The sequence below is a fragment of the Lissotriton vulgaris genome, chromosome 3_1 (genome assembly GCF_964263255.1).
Source record: "Lissotriton vulgaris chromosome 3_1, aLisVul1.2, whole genome shotgun sequence".
Lineage (NCBI taxonomy): Eukaryota > Metazoa > Chordata > Amphibia > Caudata > Salamandridae > Lissotriton > Lissotriton vulgaris.
The window spans coordinates 347,333,334-347,357,656 of NC_141689.1; the positions used below are offsets into that span (position 1 = coordinate 347,333,334).

At 43.4% G+C, this 24,323-nt stretch overlaps 1 protein-coding gene across 2 annotated transcripts in view; it reads left to right on the plus strand.

Moving 5' to 3' along the window:
• Positions 1-24,323, plus strand: part of EGFLAM (EGF like, fibronectin type III and laminin G domains) — a 639,867-nt gene that overhangs the window by 530,948 nt on the left and 84,596 nt on the right. For both annotated transcript variants that reach the window (XM_086960551.1, XM_086960552.1), the window contains exon 12: positions 12,458-12,602. In XM_086960551.1, coding sequence (XP_086816677.1) covers positions 12,458-12,602 — 145 coding nt within the window. The remainder of the gene's footprint in view (positions 1-12,457; positions 12,603-24,323) is intronic.

The following is a 24,323-nucleotide window of genomic DNA, read 5'->3' on the forward strand; positions in this document are numbered from 1 at the left end:
CTTGAAAAGTGAAGACCGATGGCTAAAGGCCCTCCTAGGGCATCGCATGTGCGATGCCTAGGCGAGACCTCAAAAGGACTGTTCCCGCTGAACTTATAAAGCTCACTTGGGGACTCCACCTGATGGCCCCCCGAATTTGGACCCACACCAACCCCAATCAACCAAGCTAGGACCCTAAGCCTCATCCTAAACACCAACCTCACCATGAAGTCCCAATCAATGTTGTTACCTCCTCATGCTTCCACATCCTCCGCATGTTACTTAAAATCTTCAAGTGGCTCCCACTGAACATCAAACATACCATCTCGCAGGTCCTAATCATAAACAGATTAGACTACGGCAATGCACTTTACACCGGCATCCCAACCCATCTTCTTCACAGGCATCAAACCATCCAAAACGCCACCATGCCGCAACCTACCGCACAGAAATCACACCACAGCATTCCTTAGGGAACTCCACTGGCTCCCCATCCAGAATCGCTACCAGTTCAAACTTCTCACATATGCATTCTAGTCACTACACAAGACAGGACCCGCATACCTGAAACACTGGTTTCACTTCCAGCAACCCACCAGACAACTTGGCTTAGCATCACTCTCACTCACACATACATCCCCCATCCACAGAAGTAGAACGGTAGGTTGATCATTCGCCTTCAAAGCTGCCATATCTTTGAACAACCTCCCCCAATACATCAGGGCCTCCTCTTCACTTCTTGAATTCCACAAAAAAAATGAAGACCTGGCTTTCAATTAGTCTTCTTGCTGGACCATCAAGACTACCTGTACTCAGGCCGAGCCTCCTCACATACCTACACTTACCTACTTAGCTTCTGGATACCCTCACCGGTGATGAGCAGCACTCTACAAATCCACTTTACATTACATTACTTGGAGCCCTGTTGAAAGAAGGGAATGGCCTCTGGATCCACAAGGCTGCACAAACAATGTTATACACCCAGCAACATTATTAAGAAACAGGTGAAAAAGGCAGATACAATTCTAGCCTTCAAAATCATAAGACCACAAACTAGGAACCACATTCCAAGCCCAAGACTGCACAATTTACTCTGGTGAAAAAAACATGCCTCTAATCTTTTACATCTAGAATTGGGGTAGCGAAGTGAGCTAAAGAACGATGATGGATTCAACCCGGATATGTGAGGGGGGGGGGGGGGGGGGTGAGTGTCTGAAAAGTTTCAGTGCTCCGTCCATCATCTCCTTGTGTTTGCTTTCCTAGCCCTAAGTTTGCAGAGTATACCCAGACGTGCGTCCATTGCTCACTTTGCCACTGGATTCAAGCTAGCCTAGCTGATGAGGGGCGTTACCACGAAACCGTGTCTAGGATGCTTGGTTACGGTCCAGGGAAGACCTGGCTTGGCAGTTTGGGCTGGACTGTTCCCAAGAGGCACTGGGTCAAGACTGGTCTGCATATAGCTGGGTCTGAACTGGGGAGGTGAAGTGAGCTAAAGAACGATGATGGATTCAACCCAGATCTGGGGGTGAGTGTCTGAAAGGTTTCAGCGCTCCATCCATCATCTCCTTGTGTTTGCTTTGAAACCCCTACCATCAGGGCCGTTTCTGCCATTAGGCAGGACTAGGCGGCCGCCTAGGGCGGCAAAAGGTGGGGGGCGGCAAAAAACATGCAGGCAGTAGCAGCACCTATAAGTGGAGTGCAAGCGCACGCGCACCTGCTTTAGAAGGAGTTGCAGCAGCGTTTCCAGCCGTACCTGCGCCATCGCCAAGTCAGTCGGTTTAAATGTTCAGAGACATTTTCATTCACTTCATCAAAACCATAAAACATTCATAAAGGAGCTTTATAGGACACACACAGTCTATATTATAGACTGTGTATCGTAGCGGCTTTGATTGCTGTAGCTAGAAGTGTCAGGGGAAGAAGAGAGAGAAAATATGCTGGGAAGGGTTCCTTCAAGTGCTGGCAGGGTCTAGCTTGAACTTCTCTGGAGGAGGATTCGTGCTTCCAGCTAAAGTGTGTGCTTTAATAGCTGAAGCTCCATTCCGTTTGTAATATTTGTTAATAACCCCATGGTAGGTTTTGTGTGGAATGGGATCCAAATATTGTATGACAAATGACAGGAGGACCACCACGGCTGCATACATTTGTTATTGAACGGAAGCGCCCCCTTGCCAATCACAGTTTTACTGCTCTTTGCAACCACCCCCTGAAACACTCCATCAGCAAGTGTCAGAGTCTGGCCACCCTTCAGAGACCACAACATGCAGTTGTGTGGCCACTGGAATACAGGAAGTGCTCATTACTAAACTGGCAGAAGCCTGACACCGGTATGCTATTGTTGTCCATTTTTTAAAGGAAATAATTTAAATAAATGTTTGGCTGCCTATGAGGTCATGTGGATCACCACTACATTTAATGGAAATCCATGTCACATCCACATTTTGGTATTGCATCACTATAAAATGCTGTTATTGTAGCCTTCAGATTGTAGCTATGTTCACAATGTGATATGTAGACCTGTGGATGGAACTTGGACTTTGGCTGTGACAAATCATTTCATGTATTTGAGTTGGTTACAGCAATGAAACTTATATGACAGGAGTCAGCATAGTGTGTTTATACTGAGCAAGCTGCTTCTAACAGCTTGCCATTTGCTGCTCGGGGTAGTTTAACCCTTTCGATGCTGATGACGAGCTCAGCTCGTCATCACCCACGGGTGGCGTGTGCTGATGACGAGCTGAGCTCGTCATATAATGCGGAAAAATGAAAAAAGCTGCACAGCGCAAAAATGACGGCAGCATTGATGCGGTTAACAGGCCATCTGATGTATTTTAGAAGCTTCTGTGTTTTGCCGATGAGTGGTTTCTGGTGAACTGTCCGCAAGTGGGTCCTGTAGCTCCGCTAATGGCAGCCATGAGTCGTGATGGTTTGAAGCATCTACCCTATTGCACAGGTGTTCATTAGTGGAGTCCTTCCTGTTCAATACAGGCTGACTGGAAGAGTTGATAAAGGCTGCAAGCATCACCTGTTTAAATTTACAGGTACCTTCCTCCTGTAGTGTGTGTAGTGCTTTTTTCGATCTACTGGAGGGTGGCTTCTAGCCCATGGGAATTTCTGGATCATCTTTATGAGCGGTGCAAGGCTGTGATGGATTACTTCATGACCCGTGCAAGTCTTTGAAGAAATCTTAGATGACACCAGCACAATGGCACCTTATTCTGAAACTATGTGGACAGACCAAGTTCCTATTCTTTCGGTCAATTCATGTACCAACTCCATTTTGGAAAACAGGAACTTTATCGGTAAGCGCAAGTCAAATTCTATAAAAGTGCAGCCACGAACAGACAGAAATATTCGAAATTGAAGAGAACTTGTGGACACCCCCCTCCCCCCACCCCACCGGTATACTCCTGTGTAACAGTTTTCTACCATATATGTCTGGGAGAAATCATCATGCAGTTCTCTTTCCTCGATGTTCCTTATGCTGTCTAAATGCAAAATATTGTTTAGTGGCAGGTTAGGCTTCTCAGCACCTATGGATACAGAATTGATTTACATTGGTTTGCCATGTTATCTAAGATGTCCTGATTGCAAGAACGGTAATATATATGTTCTCTCTTAAATGGAGGGACTCCAGAGGGGCCTTTCAGATAAACTGTTTTAGTCTGTCTCCATGTTTCTCTGCTGACCTGCATTGTTTAAAGTTACCTTATTAACAACAAGTCTCCTTGATAGATGTAGATGGGAGTGGGCTCTTTTGTTTGCACCAGTATTCCTTCTTGACAGTAGTGGCTCGTGTTAGGAGTGCCGCATGGCAGTGGGGTGGGGTGGGGGAGGAGCTGGGTGGGGGGTAGCAAACTACGGAATATGGCCCAACGGAGGTAAGCAAACAAATAAATAAATGAAACTTATTTTTTTGCACGCACTGCATCACATTTGGCAATGCAGCGCCCACAATGAAATTTGTTTTATTTATTTATTTGTTTACTTACCTCTGGTCGGCCGTATGCCGTAGTTTACTACCCCCACCCTGCTCCTCCCCAGCCCCGCCCACAGCATTCCCACCACGAGCCGCTACGGCTGCTTGATGAGTATTATAGAGACACTGCCAAGAGAAAGTCTTGCATTCAATAACTTGTATCCATGGAGGGTGCAGGGCCAGAATGTCGTAGTCAGAATATAATCTGACATAAATATATTTTGCTAAAATATCTCCCAATTGAAGTTAGTAAGAGAAATTCTTAATTCAATAGACTGATGTTTAGGACAATCTACTTATGTCAGACTATATTTCTGACTTTGATCTTATGGCATAACCTCCATGGTGGTAGATAACATGTGGAGGTGTGCACACTCTATATTTCTTCCTCTTCCTCTTGGTCACTCTCTCAACCTCCTGTTTGCTCTGTGAGGGTGTGTTCATGTCCGGGCTATCACACATCTCTTGTACGTAGCGCTTAATTTGAGCAGGTGGTTTCCGGTGCTAAGCACCGATACCTAAATGTCATCACCGGCACCTATGATAATCTGCCGCATGGTAGCACTGGTGGTCTAATTTGGAGATGAGCACAAACACAGTGGTTTATTAATCCAATGTACATTAAAAATGACTACATCTGCCACCAAAGCCATTCTTCTAACACTGGGGGCTTGAAATATTCTGAATTGTCACTCTGTAGGGGTGTGATGATTACTAGTTGTGTTTGTACTGTTATTGGCAACACTCGCAAGGGGCAATGGGTGCTGCAAGCTGCAGTGGCCTCCTGGCGAGGTGCCTGGCTCTTATCGTAGTAAAAGGGAGGGGGCGGCATTTTTCAATCCTCGCCTAGGGCGGCAAAACACCTAGAAACGGCCCTGCCTACCATTTGCATAAAATTGATTCTGAGTCCTTAAAAAACTATCTCACCAGTTTTGGCTTTCTACACCTGGATACGGGAACGGTTTTGTCTCTATATTCTCTAATCACTCCAGATGAGGTCTGAAACCTATAAAGAGCCTGCCTACTGGCAAGGCCCCAGGCTCACAGGCTCAGATAGATTCTCCACATTGTTTTATTCAATATAGGTTGCTCTTATAATATTAATAATAATAATAATCCACATTTGTAAAGCACCAACAATCACCCGTAAGGGTCTCTAGGCGCTGGGGGCCGTCGGGAAGATTAAGCAAGCTATTGCCCAGAGTTTCATGGTGCTGGGCTAATCTGCCGCCGGGCGCTGGGGATCGAACCGTGATCCCCGGCTTCCAACGTCAGTCGCCCTGGCGGCGGCACCACACCTCTCCCTATTGGCCACCTCTCTAGCCCAACTATGCAGCTCTTTTCTGACATCATACTCTGCCACACCCTAAAGATGGAATCTTCTCTCATTCTTATTCTAAAGCCAGAATAGACCTGCTGCGCTGTGGGCCTTACTGGCCAATAACCCTACTAAATTAGGATGCAACTATCTTCATTAAAATTTCACATTACCTATTGGGTTTTATTTAAAAAAATTAAATGTTGTACGATAATGTCAGATTGGCAGTAACCCTGATTGAGGTGGCTGAACGATAAAATTGCCAATGGTTCTGCTGTCCCTCTGCACTGAAAAGACTTTTGATCGTATTGAACGGACTTTCCAATTCAAGGGGCAGATCTACAAGGAAGTGCTGCAGCGAGGCACTACAAGCCCTTTGGCTGCGCCATGCAGTGGCACTCCCAAAGCACAGGATGCAACATATTTACAAAAATATGTTGCATCTCTGTGCTTCCCCCTGTGCTGGCGCACAAACTGCAGCCATGTGCTGGCGCAGGCACCCTTGCACCATGATGCAAGGATGCCTGCGTCGTAGGGAGATTGTTTTTGTGCAGGAAGGGGCACCTTCCTGCACAAAAACAATCACTACAGGCATTTTCCTCTTTCAATGCGTACTGTAGAATGCAGCACACATTGAAAGAGGAAAAAACAAGTAGAATTGAAAACATTTCTCCTCGTTGAGCATAGCTACGTCACCTCTAGGTTGGCGTAGCATTCAGACGCATCTCCAGATTTACGATTTCTCGTAAATCTAGAGATGTGTCTTGTTCCATGGGTGTTGCATGGGAACACCCACAGCAACACCCATGGAACTCCATCAGTATGTCACAAAAAGAGACGTACTGGTAGCGCAGAGGGCTTGTAAATATGCCCATAGGTCTTTTACATAACTACTTTAGGCCTACAAATAAATAATTACTTAGAAGCTAACTTTGGCGCCCTCAGGCCATGATTAAGATAAATGGCACACTGATTTCTCACATACAACTTACTTGTATTACTAGGGCAGGCTGCCCAGACTCATCTTTATTATTTGCATTATCTCTGAAGTACCTAGCATAAAATATTAAATTCCAAACACAATAGTTAAGGCCTAACCACAAGATAAGGGCACCACAAAGCTGTACTGTTTGTTGACAACATATTGTGTTTGCTAGCTTATCCTGAGACCTCATTATTTTTGCTGGTTTCCATTCCGGAGGACCTTTTTGCGCTCTCTGGATTCAAAATAAAATATTTGAAACTGAAGAGAATGAGGGGGAACATTAAGAATCTGTTGCATTCTAACACATTTAAGAAGAACAGTTTCCAATTGCAGAAAGCTGGCACTTTATGTGATATATCAAAAATTTGATACACTGTGGAAAGAGTCCAGACGTTCACTTATCAGTGGAAAGGGTCTTGCTATGGCAATTCCAAAGTGCTTTATTTTGGGGGTAGTGTGATCGAGCAGCCTTAGGTTTAACACAGAGGAGTGCAAGACATCTGAAAATACACACCATGGTCAATTAATGAGACACACAACTCAAAAAAGAGATTCACACCAATTTTTAAAAACAGAAAGTATCTTTAAATATGTTTAGGAATCAGAAGAAAATCATTCAGGTAAGTACGTTTTAAAAAAAGGAATATTTTTCAGTTAAAAAAAAATTAAACACAGTGCAATTTCGAGTTCTGCAATGTTAACCTATGGGAGGAAAATCATATGCATTTTATTGGTTCTTGTCAGCGATTTACGGGACACTTCTCCAGGAGTTAAGATGTGTGGTGGGAGAGGTCCAAGGCAGCACTGACAGAACACCACCAGCGCCACTAGGGTGGCTAGGTACTGAGGTGCCAAACAGAGATGAGTGCCCAATGTTATCCAAAGGAGAACGGTTGCCTTGGTAAGAAGTTGCAGGAGGGGACTGTGTGACCAGACTGGTTCTTGCGATGTTGGTGGATGTGGGGACACCTTTGGTCCTTTTCTCGAGATGGGGTGTCCGACTGCACAGGGTCTTTGGGGTGTTGGATTTCTCCGTCCGGCAACACTTGCGGTTGAGGGGGCATGCCAACAGAGGCTGCAGGCGACATCAGGAAGACCACAAGGAGTCACTCCACCATCGACTTGGTACTTTGAGGGTTAGTGGACCATGCTAACACTGTTGACCCAGTTCGCCACGGGTTGGGGGCTCGGATGCAGTGGTTGTTGGGTGAGTCAGGTTTTGGCAGGGCAGGAGTCCTCTTGGTCTTCTTTTGCGGTCTGCCGGATGCAGGGGACAGTTCAGCTGCCCCTCAGGAGGTCTTGGTTTAAGGGTGAAGGCTGGCAGGTCTCCCAGGTTTTGGGAACTCATCAGCTGCAGGACAAGTTGACTTATCGTGCAATAGGCAAAGTCAGCAGGCAGGCCAGCAGGATTGGCGCCAAGTCAGTTGCTGAGACTTCTGTTCTTGTTGTGTGACACTTACTTGTCCATCTTCTCTCTTCAGGTCATCAGGGGCTCCCTTAAATACTCAATCTGGGGGTGTTAAGGGTGTGTAGGGTAGTAACCAATAGGCTACTGACCCTTGGGGTCACTATGCCCCCTACGTAACCACTTCCTATGAAGTGTGAGCATAACCCTGTCCCAGAGTTCCTCAGTTCCTAATTTCACCCAACCCAGATTGTGAAATCCTTTTTTTTGTGTCCACTTCAGGTAGCCCACCTTAAGGGTGTGACTTGCCTGACAGTATAACACGCATCCTGACTATCTAATTTGCCACTTGTCCTGGTGCCAAGTGGGCCTCAGGGAAGGGAGAGCCTTCTCCAGGTCTGGAGGAAGCTGGGGTCGCATATCAAAGGCAGCAGAGACTTGACTTGCTAATCTCACTAGCCATCCTGTGAACATCTTCTTCTGGAGCAGACATTGTTTCTGACCTCAGAGAGCATGGGCTCTAACAGGCAGGGGTCAGAAACACGTCTGTGGTGGCAGGCTGGAAGAGCCCAGTCAGTCAGCCCACTAGCAATGTTTCAGGGGGCACCTCTAAGATGCCCTCTGGGTGCATGTAATAATGAATCTAGTACTGGCATCAATACAGATTTATCAAGACAAGGAGTTTGGTACCAAACACAAGTATTTTCAATTAAGCCATCGTGTAGCTGGGTAACTCGAGATTAACAGTCTTCAGTACATGTCTTAAGATGGCTTCCTTAGGCACTTCCAATATCTATTAATAGTGCTAGACATCACAGGATCATATGTACTCATGCAGGTTTGTTCTTACATATACTATAATGCACCCTGCATTAGGGCTACAAGGCCTGCTGTAGGGACGGCTTACAAATAGTACATGCTGTGCACTTTGGCATTGCACAGGGTGAGTGTGCCATGGCATGTTCTCAGAATGGTTTGCAGCTATTCACAGAGCCTGCAAAGGCAGTGTGCATGTAATTTGTGTATTTGTCCCTTAGGGTGGCATAAGACATGCTGCAGCTGTTAGGGACCCTCTTTAGTACTCATGCCCGAGGTACCAGGTGTACATTTACTAGGGACTTATAGGGGTGCTAAAGTCCATGCCAGCATCTAGTAGTTACAAATGGGGTAGAAAGTGGGGGGATAACTGCAACAAAATTCCAGTGAGCTACAATGGCAATGCTGCTCTTATTTTGCCAGACCTATCAGCAGCCTTTAGCACCATATTCAATGCATTGCTGATTTCCAATTTGTGGTAAACTAGTGTTAAAGGCAAGACACTGAAATGACTTTCTTCCAACTTGACAGAAAGAGCTCATTTTGTCTGTATGAGCCATTTATGTAATTTTCAAAAGAGTTATCCGGTGGAGTTCCTGAGGAGACTTCACTGTATTCCACTCTAATCAATCTTTATGCGACCCCTTTAGCAAGATTAATTAGATCCTTTGGCCTGTCATTTATGGGTAATGCTGTCAACACTCAATTGACTGTGACACGAAAGGGTGATCAGGAAATATACCAAATTAATATCTGCAATTTCCTTACTTCTCAGAAGTCTTGCTTTTGGGTGGAGCTCCTTGTATATGGTCTTCTATCTGGTGCCCTTTCGCTTGGGAGATTGTCCAAATTCTGTGGTGATAGGGCACAATCTAGAATTTATGTTTATTTAAACTTTGAAACACAAATCTCCAAGGTTACATCTTGGTTCTATCATCTTAAAAGATTTATGACACTTCTTCCACGTATCCCATTGAAATTTAATTTCAGGCCGTTCAGGTAATAGTTACCTACCTCCTTGAACACTTTATACCTCAACCTTTCCAAATATTCTTTATATCACCTACAACTCCTTCAAAAGGCAGCAGCACTACTACTTTTTGGGCTGCCATAATGAGAACCTATTTTGAACATTTTAACACAACCTTACAGGCTGGTGATTAACAAATAGATCCTGTGCAGGTTTCTTACTTAAGGTACCTATCTTCTGTCACAAGAGATTCCATTTTTGGAATCCTATTTTTATCTTTTATCTTGTCTACCATCCCAACAGGACTCCTCTGTCATTTGGAAGGGTAAGGCTTGGTGACCTCTACTTTGCCTATCAGGCAAGTGTGAGCTGGAATAGCCTTCCACTGTACTAACGCTCCACTAAGAATTTGCTTCATTTCAGGACAAGTCTTAAACATGGGTTTTTCAGTCTTAACACTACCTGGGGAACCTTAATTCTTACATGTGTCAAGCACTAGGACATAACCAGTATTTGCATGCTTAATAAAGAAATACATAAATGATCACCTCTCTCCTCAATACCATTACCATTTCGCTCTCCTAGTGGGATTTAGCAAACCGTAGAGGTGATGTGACAACACACTGAACATCTTTGACACCAATTGCATACAACCTTGATTGTGCACCAGATGTGAGGCATAGGTATTTCTATAAATGGAAAAATTAACATCCACTAACACTTAAAGCCCTATTTGACAAAGGCAGAATCCACTGCTGCAAACATGCACCACCTTATTTCACCTAACTCTGCCAGACCAACACAGTCTAACACAGTTACTGCACTAGAGAAACTCCCCAACGTAAGATATGGGAGGTTCAAAAAAATCTCACGCAGATTGAAAAGCCTTGCTAGGAGCATAACTTTACTATATAGAGCTCCGGGGTCCACTTCCGCCATGCAGTCTTATACATATATGGAAATATAGGAGACCGTAATATGGACAGGAGCAACTAGGACTTCCATATGCTCTCAGAATAAAGAAAATAATTACAAAATCATAATGCACTTGCACTATACTCCAGTGAGGGTGCGGGCAATGTATGGAGGTTCTTGTGAAGTGCTGGAGAGGTTACGGACAAAGGGGCATAGTGGAACATATGTGGTGAAACTGCCCGGTGCTGCTGATCTTCTGGAAAGAGATACATGGGATAATCAAGGAAGTTGTAGGGGGAGATATTCCCCTAGATTCCCTGCTCTACATAGTGGGTTACACAGACATCTCCATGCGGAAAACTGATTACACAAAAGCGTGCTGCAAGATTCACAATAGCTGCGAAGAGGAAGATACAGTAAGCACCCCCAGTTCAGTTACTGTGGACCAAAATCTGGAATTTACATAATGTGGAATTACTGACTGCCCAGATTCAAGAGAAACTAATAAAAAATTGAGTTGTGAACCATATGGCCACTAGGTGAGATCTTTTCAACCGATTGCTGTTTCTAGATTTTGTTTATTTAGGAAAGAGATTGCATGCTGTGCATGATTGCTTGCAATGTTCAACACTCCGTCCATCATCCCCTTTGGTTTTGCTTTGTTCACCCTAAGTTGGCAGGGTGCCCAGAGGTGGGACCATTGCTCACTTTGCCGCTGGATTCAAGCTAGCCTGGCTGATGACAGCTGATTAGCCAGAAACTGGTCCCAGAATGCTTGTTTCCGGGTCCAGGGAAGACATGGCTTGACAGTTCAGGCTGGACTGTTCCCATGAGGCACAGGGTCAGACTGATTTGCATATGGCCATGTCTGAACTGGGGTGAGCTAAAGAATGATGATGGATGAAACCCAGATCAGTGTACTGGGGGTGAGTGCTTGCAATGTTCAACACTCCGTCCATCATCCCCTTTGGTTTTGCCATGGTGTGCATGATTGTCTTAAATAGTTGATCATGTAGCTAATTTAGTGGTCAGATTGTCCGATTTTGAACTATATTGAGCAGAATATGATGCAAATAACCTGCAAAAAAGCAAACCATTCACAACAATTATATCGTTGAAAGACTAGTTATGTCTTGGAAAAATATTCATCCATTGCTTACTGATAATGGCATTACTCCTGGTCCTACTTCCTTGTTAATGTCATGACTTAATGCTGTTTACTGTCGGTGTCCTTAACATCATTCAACAATATAAATAACAATGTTAAAAAAAAACTAAAGTAAAGTATTGTTGAGGAAAGAACCAGAAAACGTTCCTTTAATTCAAAACTAAATCTCCGGTGGAGTCTAAAAACACTGTTATAATTCAACTGTTCCTTCAAATGACTTTATGTTGTTTAGAACAGAAAAGGTCCCAGACATAAGGTCTGCCCTTGGGTCTCTATATGTGTTTTGCTAGTTAGCCATCACGAATGCACGTGCATCATGGGAAGCTATCTAACTAGCATAATTCAAAAAGCAAACTTAGCAGTTGATGACATTAGGTTCTGAACGTTTCCAAAATAAAACTAATGGATAAAATAAAGTGGCCACACTTGAAAATGAATTTTAATAACTAATTGATACAGAATTTTAAACCTAATGCTTTGATTGTCATATATCACATTCTATCCAGTTTGATTTGATAGCGAAATTTGTCTGTTGTGGATGAAGATACCAATGCTTAGTCCATGTCATTTTTCGTCTTGAAACTAAAGAAATGTGACTTTATAAATATTTTGGGGAGATTCACAAAATGGGCAATTCTTTCATTACATAGTATGCATCAGCTTCATGTAAAGGCTGAATGGCTGATAATGTATTTCTTGAACAAATTATAAGGCAAAGGAGCAGGCCATTGAAGCCTGTTTAAATATGAATAAGTAAAACATCAATCTGAATTTGGTGAAATCATGCCTGACACAGGAATGCAAGAAGCAGGAGGGCATTGCTGTTTGCCCCACCACAGCTCTGCACCGAGAATGTGGTCATGTAGCGGTATATTTCGTATTTCTGTTTTTTTACTGACAGCCTCGAATAATTTCTTTTCAGGTTTAACTGTGGTACTGGTTCTGCTGTCATAACGAGTGAAAGTAAAATCAAGTTGGGCAGCTGGCACAGTGTGACTGTTCACAGAGACGGACTCAGCGGCCGGCTTCAAATGGACGATAGCACTCCTGTCGCTGGCAAATCTCAGGTAACACAATTGAAACTTCCACTGCGTATACTTAAGAATTCTTCATTAAATGAGAATCAGAGAACTTGAACAAAATAGTGTGTGACTGATTCACCAAGACCTAAGTTAAAATGCCAGAAATTGTCTGTGGGAGGGTTACTCCATTTAGAATGGATTTTTCACTTTTTAGGGAATCTAAATCCATTTCAGGAGTGCATCTGGAAAAGTAAGTAATGCACAAAATGTAAGAATGCAAATCTTCTAGACATTTAAAATTCTGTAAACATGAATTTGAATTACCTCATGCAACTTACATTTTACATCAGGGGAAACATGTTTTTCCCAGTGTTCATTTCCCATTCCAACTCTGGAAAGATACTTCCTCTTGGTTTTGCCGGCAACCAATTTGTACGCTTTTCTAGGGTGAGAATCTACCTGCAAGGATTATATAAACTCCCACTAAGATTGTGGGTGTTCCCCTCTTGCAAGCTGGCCCACACAGAAATCCTCACAATAATGTCTAGTCCTTAAACCAGAAAATACAGAAATTCTGTTATACTGGCATAATGTTCTCATGTGTAGGTGCATATGTAGAATCCTGTGCACTCCGGAGTGGCCGAGACAAATGTGTTATTATTATACAAGACAGTGGTCCCTACTCTTGGACAAAATGGTGTACAGAACCAATAATCATACACCTGATAAGTGTTATGTCTTTTGTCCAGCCGGACAAGGAATTTATTTTAGCATTCTAATTGATAAAACAAGCAGTATGAACAATCTAATAACAAGTGGGCACAGCCGTGACCCGCAACATTCAAGACAAAAAATCGAAAAGAATGGCCAAAAGGGCAAAGCAAAAATCTGTCTGTGTACTTGTAGTCAGTGTTACAGACACAAATTATTATAACCACACCATTGCATTGCACAATATTTCAATGACATATTGCATAAGGGTTTTTTTGGTCGACGATGTTTCGATGCCTTAGTTACATGAGGGGCATCATCATCAGGACAAAAATTAAAATCATTGTTGTCTTATACTTTCAATATGCCTTTTGTCGCATTACTATGCGCACAGAGATAGGCGGGTCGGACGCTCTTGAGGTAGATCGCAGTGATTAGAGGATAAATCGGTAATGCCGCGTCCAGCGTAAATGTTGTCTGGATCAGCATCAGAGCCTAATAGCTCAATATGCAGATGTCAGTGGCGCTGTGGCGGGTATGGTGGTCAGACCACCATACCCGTGGCGGGTATGGTGGTCACTTCTTGAACTCTGCAAGAAGCTCAGCACTTGGCGTTTTGAGTAGTGACTAGTCTCACAGCTGCTCAGTGCCAGGATACCCTCCCATGTGATAGTGTATTCCACAATTCTGCATATCATTCTGCATATCATAACATAGCATAACAACATTTCATGTAAAAATATATACATCAGCCAGAATGTCAATGTTCTATATATCCTTGTAAAACTTACCACCTTTTTCTATTTCTCTCCCGTATCTGTATTCCGCCACTCAACCCATTTCCTCCTTCTGGGTGACGCAGTGAAACATTGCATTCAGAGGGTTCTGATGAGGACAGTTGAGTCAGTTATAATTGTTGATCTTACTAAGAAAGCCATTTGTACCGGAGTCCTTGAGTTTCCAGATCTGAATCCATTACAAGTTTTAGCGATGAGCGTAAGATCCAAATGAATTTGTCTGAAGCTTCCAGCGTGCTGCCACCTGTAGGAGCCTGAGGGCATGCATCCTCCTTTTCTCTCAGGGTCTGAGGAGAATAACCCTATTGGAGCCAAACTGTTGTGCGATGTGGATGCTGAAAACCTGCCTGGAAGTGTGTGGACTCCTCTTCATGCTTAACTATGCAGCCAGTGAGATGTCTTTCCTCCCTTCTCCCAGAAATGTGTTTCTCCCCTGCCTCTCTCGAATCATTGGTCGGGTACTTCCCAAAGTGCCGCCCCCTCACCCACCGCACCAGGGGAAAACACTTTCAGTTACTCAATACAATATTTTCGTGAACTGCAACCATATTGTTCAGTTTTTCAGCATATGTACAAGTGCTGAAAGGGAAGCACTTCATACTATAAAGTATAGGTTTATATTGTGCCTCACATAATTGTGTTCCTTTTCATGAACTGCACGAAGCATGGTCTCAATTAATATTACATTGTCATTATATTGTTCTCCTTCCATATTTGTACTAATCTTTTAATCGTCCACTTGTACTTGCTGTAGTTACATTACCCTTGTAAAATCCAATTTGACCAACCACCAAAATTCTTACAGAATAAAACGGATCCTTACATACCATGGAAAAAGTGGAAGGTAGAGTTCCTCACATGTTTAATTGCAATTGATCCTAATATAATGCAGAACGAACATTTTACTCAACTGCCTCAGGTACCTAGGGCAGAATTATGGGTTTAAGCTGTAAATGAAGAAAGAGTCAGAGAAAGGCATAAAATGAGGTATGAAGCAAGAATACCAAACAGATGAGAATTGGTTATAATGAGGAATAAGAAATTTGAGAACAAAAATGCATACTTTTAATGTGGTAACAATACACGCATCACATAAGGATGCCCAGTGGCTAAAGATGAGTTTAACAATTGTGGGAAAAGCCATTGTTTCTGAGGAATTATCACTCAGTAAGAACTTTGATGTGGAACAGGTTCTAGCTACTGGAAACATAGTCTTAGTAGTTAAAAAGTGAATGGTATGAAAAGTGATGATGCGGATAAGTCACCCATGTGTGCCTTGCAGGTGCTGGGGAAGAATCTGATTGTCATCTCAGATTCAGGCTCCCCTCTTACTCTAATTAACAAAAAATGGTTCAATATTCTACAGGGAGACAAAGTTTAACATCTATTTGAACCAGGCATGAAACCATCTACTGTTGATGGACGCTGTGTTGATGTTTTAGAGTATTTTCTGAGCAGCGTTGCGCTCAAGGAAAGGTGGACATGAATCAAGCTCTATGTAGCTTTGAAAGTAATGTGTGCTATGGAGGAATGCTCAGCAACTAGTGAAAATCACACTCAACCTTTGTGCATCAGACCCTGTTTAAATCATCTGTGCTACTGATCCTAGTTGTCGTCAGAATTATTATTATTTCCCAAAGTCTTCAACAATGTTCTGAAGAAACTTGGAGGCTTTGTTCACCACATCAAACTCGGAGAATAAGCAGTTACGGGAGACAAAATTAAAGGGAAGTGCCTCTTTCCATACAGAAGAATCTTCAATTGTTAATAGAACAACTTTAAAAAGAGGTAATTACTGGAAAGATTGTTTTACCCCCCCAATAATAATGATGCCTTGCGACTATGTGTGACCTAAGAACTTGAACTCTTCGAATATCATCAACAAATATATTACATTTTAACTCCACTAAGTGGTGCAACAGTCTCCCCCACTGCATCTTAATCAGGCATATCACCAAAGAGAACTGTCTGAAGACTCCAAACAGCTCACAGTGCCCTTTGGATTATTCTAGAAAGCTGCCTGGACTTGTGTCAGTAGCACCCATCTTCCAAAAAGCCGTTCTTCATCAGAGACTTGGAAGAAACAGGAAGTGTTTTCAAGATGATATTCTGAACAACAAGCAGCAAACAAGCCATGTAGAAAGTATGTTAGCAGTTAGCAGAGAAGAGTTTTACATTTGCACCTAAAAAATGTGGGGGCATATTTATCATCCTTTCGCGCAACACAGCAAGCCACCTTACGGCACTGCGTGAAAAGGAAAGGGCAGGAATGCTCCGAATTTAACATTATACAGGCATTCCTGTTCTTTCCTTGTGCTAGGGCACTTTTGGCTGCCTAGCGTCAATGCAGTCACCCTTGCATTGTTGTTCCAAGGGTGCCTGCGTTATAAGCAGGATTGTTTTTGTGCAGGAAGGGTCACCTCCCCTCTAAACGCATAGCACTTTGAGGCATTCCCAGGTCTGCCACTAATGATAAATCTGAGAATATGCTAAAATCCGTGAGTGGATGCCTGGGAAGACTCATGCTCCATCTATGAAACACCTCCCTGGGGTAGAGTAACGCAAGGCAGCCATTTGAACTGGCATGCGCAACTTCAGATTTATCAAGCCATTAAGTGTCACGCAAGGTGGACTTGTGTGGCTTGATAAATCTGACTTTAGTGTTGCATCGTAATCGCAGCAAGGTCCCCCAGCACTCCAGAGTCCAAGTCCACCATGGGTTGACCCCTCCAGGACTCCCTGATGTTACCTGCAGCCTCTGCACTGAGAACCCCCATCTGCGAGTGGCACGATAAGGTGAAATCCGACCTCAAAAGGTACCCCTGCATCCGGCCACCATGCACCCTGGAGAAGAGGACCTAAGGTGCCCAACGTCCCTGAGTCCTCCAACTTACCTGCCCAGCTTTTGGTTGCTCCTGAAAGACTTCCTGGACTGAGCCAAAACCAGCACCTCCTTTTGAAAACAACAGGGCACTCGACGCCAAATCTGCACCCTGCACCAGGCCACCCTTGATCCACTGTGGGTGCACCTTGTGTGCCAACTAGGATCCCCCTTGCCCTGAACTTAACCCTAGGAGCTTTGCACACTCAACCCTGGGGCTTTTCCGAGAGCAGCCACCATTGATGGCCTTCTAGCCCAATAGTCTATTATTGGGCCTCAGCAATCTGCACCTAACTGCCCTAGTGACGCCTAGAGAGCATTTTCAGTGCATCATTGACCCTGGGTGTACTCTTGTTCTAACCCCAGAAACTCAACCCTCAAGACTGTTTACTTACCAGCAAACCAATAACCCTATTTTTCTCCTTAGGATTACATTGACTGTTTTCCTCTGAAAAATGTCTCTAAGTGTTGAGGATGTTTGTATGGAAACATAAGAAACTGTGCTTTTATGAAAACTGTTTTTCTTACCTTTTATCTAGGAAATGTACCAGTGTGATATCTATGCATATCACACTGAGTAGAAAAAGTAATCTGAAAAGTAATCCAAAAGTAATTTCAACTGTATTTAAATAATTTACAAACCTGTAACAAAAGTCACTCTCATCCAACTTGCTTGTTGATCAATCTGTCTTGAAGGGTACAATTCTATTTACCTGAACCAAGTTCTGCTTGTTTCTAAGAATAGAATACAACTAAATAAATATTTCTAATACAAACAATTGGTCTGAGTTCAGTCTTTGTGTGTGTGACATCATTTCTTGGCTCAGTGTGTACAATAAATGCTTAACACTACCCTCTGATAAAGCCTTACTGCTCGCCCACACTACCACAAATAGAGAGTATACCTTACTTTGGTATAGTATACACAGAGCCAGATTCCTACAATTAACAAAGATGGTTGGTATTGAAATCTCAGAAAGGTGGTCAAGCGTGTGTCAGGAATGAAATGGCTGATAAAAAGTAGTTCTGTTTTATTCATGATGATAAAGATCACAATAATTACCCTGAAGGTTTGTGCGAGTATGATGCTTCTGTATCTGGCTCTGAACTTATCTGAGCAAGCTCCAGTACCTGTTGAAACTCTAATACCTCCCGATGGAAGTGTTCACCAAGGGGATGAATGTTCAGTTACTGATCACATCAAAAACTCAGCATGTATAAGAACTCCGTCTTCGTATGTTCTTCAAGGATAATTTGTCTTTTATGTCTCTTATCCTTTTGAAGGAAGGACGTGTGTTATATATTGCCTTGTATAAATTACATTCTTCTTGTAGAATGCCAATTCTTTTGCTTCCTTCAAAGAGACTGCCACTGATTTAAAGGTTCGTTCTTTCTTCAAGTAAAACCTTGCCTCCATGTTGTCATGATAATACTTTTACTAGCCATGGGATATTTCACTGCTGCTTTAATATCTTATTTTTGGCTGGCAAGAAGTAGAACTACCCTTATTACTTCCTTTGTGGCATTCACACGAACAAACGCTCAGTCTTCCTGTTTCGTTGCCCACTGCCATCTGCTGACCAAATTCCAGGTTTAATTGTTTCAAAATAGCAAACATACCATTAATTAAAAAGGAATAGGGTCCAACATGAAATAACAATGTGCCCCTGGTTTATTTGTTCCCCCATTGGTGTGATAATGATATTGTCCACACTTGCCACAGGGGAAATCAGAGCTTGTCTTCTGTAAAGAATTTGCTCAGATCATTGTTGTAGGAAAATGGCTCGTTATATAGTGTACTAAAATGAAACCCCCTGTGCAGAGAGTTCAGTGGGTCCCAAATTGGTTCACAGAGGCTAAAGTAGATAATACTAACGCTCCTTTTTTGTGGCACAGTGAGTGTGAGCAGCTAGGGTTATTAGAGAGTAGTGCTAAACATTTGTTGTACTCGCAGAGGCAATAAATGAGACACACACTAAAAAAATAAATCTGAAACCAATTTAGAAAAATAACAGTTCTTGTTATATATATTTTAATACCAAGAACTTTGTTCAAAGGTAAGTACTGTATTTTTTATGAATTTTCAAACATAAGCAAATAGTTCAAAGTTGTGCGCAATTATGCACCATGCAATTCGATGGGAGGAAAAATCAGGTTGGTAAAGCAGACAGTTGTATGGTTTCACCATCCTGGTTTAGAGTAGCAGGAAGACAAGGCCCAATATTCTACCAATAGTTTGTTGGGTACATCCTGAATTCCACAGGGAGTTGGTGAGTTTGGTAGCTGGAGCTACTGGGAAAGGGGTCCTTCTAAAATGAGGCTACACTCTGGGACATGCATGCAAGTCCGAGAGCTCCCAAATGGTGGCTAGGGTCACAATGGCCTTTGGGACAAGGGAGAACAGCCAGTTTGCCATTACCCAGGCAAGGCGGGCTGGGTGCAGAGCAGGTAAGTTGGCCGCCCAGTGCTTAAAAGTGGTCAGGGGACAACAGCTGGCAGGGGCAAATTCAGGACTGCTGGGCCACTCTCTAAGTGGGTCTCAGGGGTCTGGATGTCCCTAAATGGCTGCGAGGCTCTGATACAGTTGAACTCCTGACTGGACTCTTCAATGTCAGTCTTGTGTGCAGGGCAACCAGTATCCTGGGGATTGGTACTGCACAGCTCCAGTTGTTTCTGGAGCCTCAACACTAGCTGGGGAGACAGATCTTTACTTTTAGAGCGCTAGTGCCTCTTCCTGGTCAGTTTTTGCACCGGCCGGGCCGGGGAGCTGCAAGTCAATGGACCAGACTCTGCGGTTTCAGTGCCTCCGGTCCTGCAGAGGAGAAGCTCCTCTACTCTAAGGGAGTTCTTGGGCAGTTTGTGAAGGCTGGTAATGCTCTGGTGCTCGGAAGCTTGTTTCCGGTCCAGGAAGGCATGGCTTGGCAGTTCGGGCTGGACTGTTCCCATGAGGTACAGGGTCAGACTGATTTGCATATAGCCATGTCTGAACTGGGGTGGCAGAGTGGGCTAAAGAACGATGATGGATTAAACCCAGATCTTTTGACTGGGTGTGAGTGTTTGATTGGTTCAGATGCTCCGTCCATTGCCACCCCCTTTTGTTCCGCTTTTGGCCGCCATAAGTGTGGCAGGGTATGCTCAGACGTGAGTCCCTTGCTCACTTTGCCACTGGATTCAAGCAAGCCGGGCTGAAGACGGCTGGAATGCCAAAAACCGGTCCTCGGAAGCTTGTTTCCGGTCCAGGAAAGGCATGGCTTGGCAGTTCGGGCTGGACTGTTCCCATGAGGCACAGGGTCAGTCTGATTTGCATATAGCCATGTCTGAACTGGGGTGGCAGAGTGGGCTAAAGAACGGTGATGGATTAAACCCAGATCTTTTGACTGGGTGTGAGTGTTTGATTGGTTCAGATGCTCCGTCCATTACCACCCCCTTTTGTACCGCTGGTGTTCTTAAAGGCCACAGCTGCAGGACAAAACAGTTCACCTTGATTGTTGAGTCTTGAAGCGGTAGGCAGGGGTCCGCGCCAAAACTCTGTGGCAAGCACCCAGTTCTCGGGTTCAGCAGCTCCTCTTTGTTCTCTTCGTCTATAGGTCTATCACATCTGATGTTCAGTGTTGAGCGGTGCCACCTAAATACTCAATTATGGGGAATTAAGGAGAGTACCGGGAAGTAGTCATTGAGCTGCCTACCTGTAGGGCTACTACACCATCTATCTGATGACTTCCTATGGGAAGTGGGCATAACCCTGACCCTAATAGGCTAATTCTCTCTAATACAAGAAGGAGGATTTTGTAAAGTGGGATCCACATCAGTTAGCCCACCCAAGGGGTGGTGTTGGCTGAATGTGAGCACACCTCAAAGTCTAACAAATGTTCCCGCCTGCCTTGCCTCCAAAAAGTGGGGTCAGGACAGTGGAGTGGGCAGCTCCACTATCTGGAGAGGTCCGAGGTCACATATCAAAGGCGGCAGGGCCTTTAAAGCTTCCCACCCTGGAATGTCTATCCTGCTTGGGAGGAGGTGTGAACACCTCCGCCCGGAACAGGCTTTGTTCCTGTCCTCCGAGAGCAAAGGCTCTCTCCTCAGGAGGTCAGAAACCGGTCTATGGCGGATGGCTGGTCAAGACCAGTCAGTCAACACACCAGTAGTCGGTTGGTTTTCAGGGGGCACCTCTAAGGTGCCCTCTATGTGCATTTAATAATAAATCCATCCCTGGCATGAGTGTGGGTTTATTAAAATGAGGTGTTTGTACCAAACACCTTGAGTTACAGTGAAGCCATCATGTAGCTGGGGAACTCGTAATGATGAGTGTCCAGCCTATGTTCATGTTATGGCTTCCCTGTGCACTAGTAATACCTAAGGGGGAACTTGATATCACTGTGGCATATCCACACTCGCAGATAAGCCCTCGCTTGGGTATAGTACACCCTGCCTTAGAGACCCTCTTAAGGTCCAATACCCTAGTTACTAGGGGTACCATTTACTAGGTACTTACAAGGGATCCCAAAGGGTTTCCCAGTTGTGGAACAATCATACAGTTTAGGAACAAGAACAAGAACATTGATGCTGGGGACCTGGTTGGCAGGAACTTAGCATGCTTTCAGCCAAAAGTGCACCAGATTCCAGGCAAAAAGTGGGGGGTAACCATGTTGAAAGGGGCACTTTATTACAGTTGCTATATTGGCCAAGAATGGATGTAGAAGCGGATTGTTTTGTTGAGAGAGTGAAGTATGTATGACATGTGATAAGAACTTAAAGACTGCAACAATGCTCATGACACACGTCCCCTGTCACCACTGTGCTTAACAAAACTAGAGTCTTGATATTGATGTGCCCTTCAAGAGTCTTCCCATACACATGCAATACTCCTTAGTTTTAGTTGATTTCTATTCTAAATGGCCAGTTATTAAGGGGCATATTATCAAGGCGGACAATATGAAATTATTGCCACTTTTGCAACCGTTGTCGGCCAAAAAGCGACGATAATTTCATCGCCCTATTAGCAAGCTGTCGCTAACATCAGTTAACGACAGCTTTGAGGCGTTAGCGAGCGGTTTGGGGCCCACTTTGCATGTCAGCAATATTTATCGCTAATGACATGCAAAGTGCGCGTACCCAACCTGTTAGCGACTGAAAGCAGTCGCTAACATCGCTATCGCCTATTATCAACGCAGGCGTAGCGATAAAAAAATTTGCGCTAAGCGCTGAAAACGACCGCCTGCTCAGACCAGTTTTTAACCTGTATATCCAATGGGAATTGGATATTCAGGTTAAGACCCTATTGGCGTTAATGCCTGAATATCGCTGGATTCCTAGCGATATTCACGCATTTCGCCGCTATCGCCGGATATTTTATCGCTTTAGAGATAAACGTTGCTAATAGCACGTTATCTCTGCGATAAAATACGGCGATGCGCGGCGATAAAAAAATATCGCTAAGCCCATTTAGCGATAAATATCGCTAGTTGTTGATAATATGCCCCCAAGTTTGTTGGAATGGTCAACACACATGACATGCTTTAGTTTCTTATAAAAACTGTTAGCAAAGAAAGTTTTCCACAAACCTTAATCACAGACAGTGAAGTGCAGCTCACTTCTAATGAGATGACTGAAATACAACAGCAGCACACACAACACATCAGAATGGCTGTCTATGATCCCCAAAGCAATGGACAAGTAGAAGAATGTAACTGTTACTTAAAGGATAGCGTCTATCTTGCATGTCAGAGTCAGTTTCCTGTATCTTTGGCAATCAGAGAAACGTTGTGGGAGTATAGTAAATATCTCAACTATGTTCCAGGTTTTACACCCTTCCTACTGTTGAAGGGCCAAATCCCCATTACAGATGTATGCTTATGGTTGATTAAATGCAAAATATCTCGTAGAGAGTTGGCCAATGCCCAACCTGACCTCTATTAGAACTTCCAAGGAGTCACGACATGCCAAGAGGCGTTAATGCCTGAATATCGCTGGATTCCCAGCAATATTCACGCATTTCGCCACTATCGCCGGATATTTTATCGCTTTAGAGATAAAGGTTGCTAATAGCAGGTTATCTCTGAAATAAATTCCGGCGATGTGCGGCGATAAAAAAAATATTGCTAAGCCCATTTAGCGATAAATATTGCTAGTTGTTGATAATATGCCCCGAAATGACTGATACAGAGTAGTAGTCCTGTTTTAGTCACGATTAGTTTCACAATAATTACCCTGATGGTTTGTGTGAGTATGGTGCTTCTGTAACTGACTCAGGACATATCTGTTTAACTGAGCCAGCTTCAGTACCTTCTGAAACTCTCATACCTCCTGATGGAAGGGTAAACCGAGGGGATGAAGGTTCCGCTACTAATCACGTCAAAAACTGAGCATGTATAATAACTCCTTTTTTGAAGCTTCTTGAAGCATAATTTTTGTCCTTTATGCTTTTTATCATTTTGAAGGAAGGAGATGTGTTATATATTTCCTGGAATAACTTATATTCCTCATGAAAAATACCAATCCATGTGCTTCTTTCAAAGAGATTCCCACTGATCTAAAGGTTCATTCTCCCTTCAAGCAAAACCTTGCCTCCATGCCATCATGCTAATAATTTTACTTTCCCCAGCATATTCCATGTTTAAATTATTTCTTCGTGGCACTCACATACATCAGAAAAGACTCTCCGTTTTCCCGTACTTTGGCCCATTTCAATCTGTTTAACAAATTGCAGGTCATGTCCAGGGTTTCCAGCCAGGCACTAACGAAACCGCAGAGAACATTGTGGCAAAATAATTAATATACCATTAATTTCAAACGAATAGGGTCCCACATGAAATAACGCTGCACCCCTAGTTTTCAATATTTTTAAATGCTCATTGTTTATGTCCTGAAGAAAACGGGGTAAACCAAGAAACCACCAAAACGCTGCATCAACAGTTTTTGAGTTTTTTAAATTGTCAATATTGGAATTAATTTTTGTGTGATATGAAGTGATTAGTGTCTTGCACTATTGCGATTGTCTGTTTACACTGAGTATTACTGGTTTTATTTTATGCAAATTTCTGTGTATATCATGAAATTTGTTGATGACTAATTATTGAAATAGTCAAAAACTACATATACATATTTTTAATGAATGAATTGTGATATGTTATGTGGGATACATGAGTGGAAAATAAGAAGTGAAATTATAAGTTGTTGAATATAGACCTATATAACATAAGGTAGTTTATCACAGAGAGAAGATTTATTGTTTGGTTCTAGTAGCTTTGTTGCTCTTCAGCATTGGGCTATACAGGTCATTATTGGTCGTCTCCTGATGCGCAGACCTATAACCAGTGCCACTGGAATTATGCGATTATATGGCAGCAGCAATGGTTGCATAATTATAGATATGCAGCATTT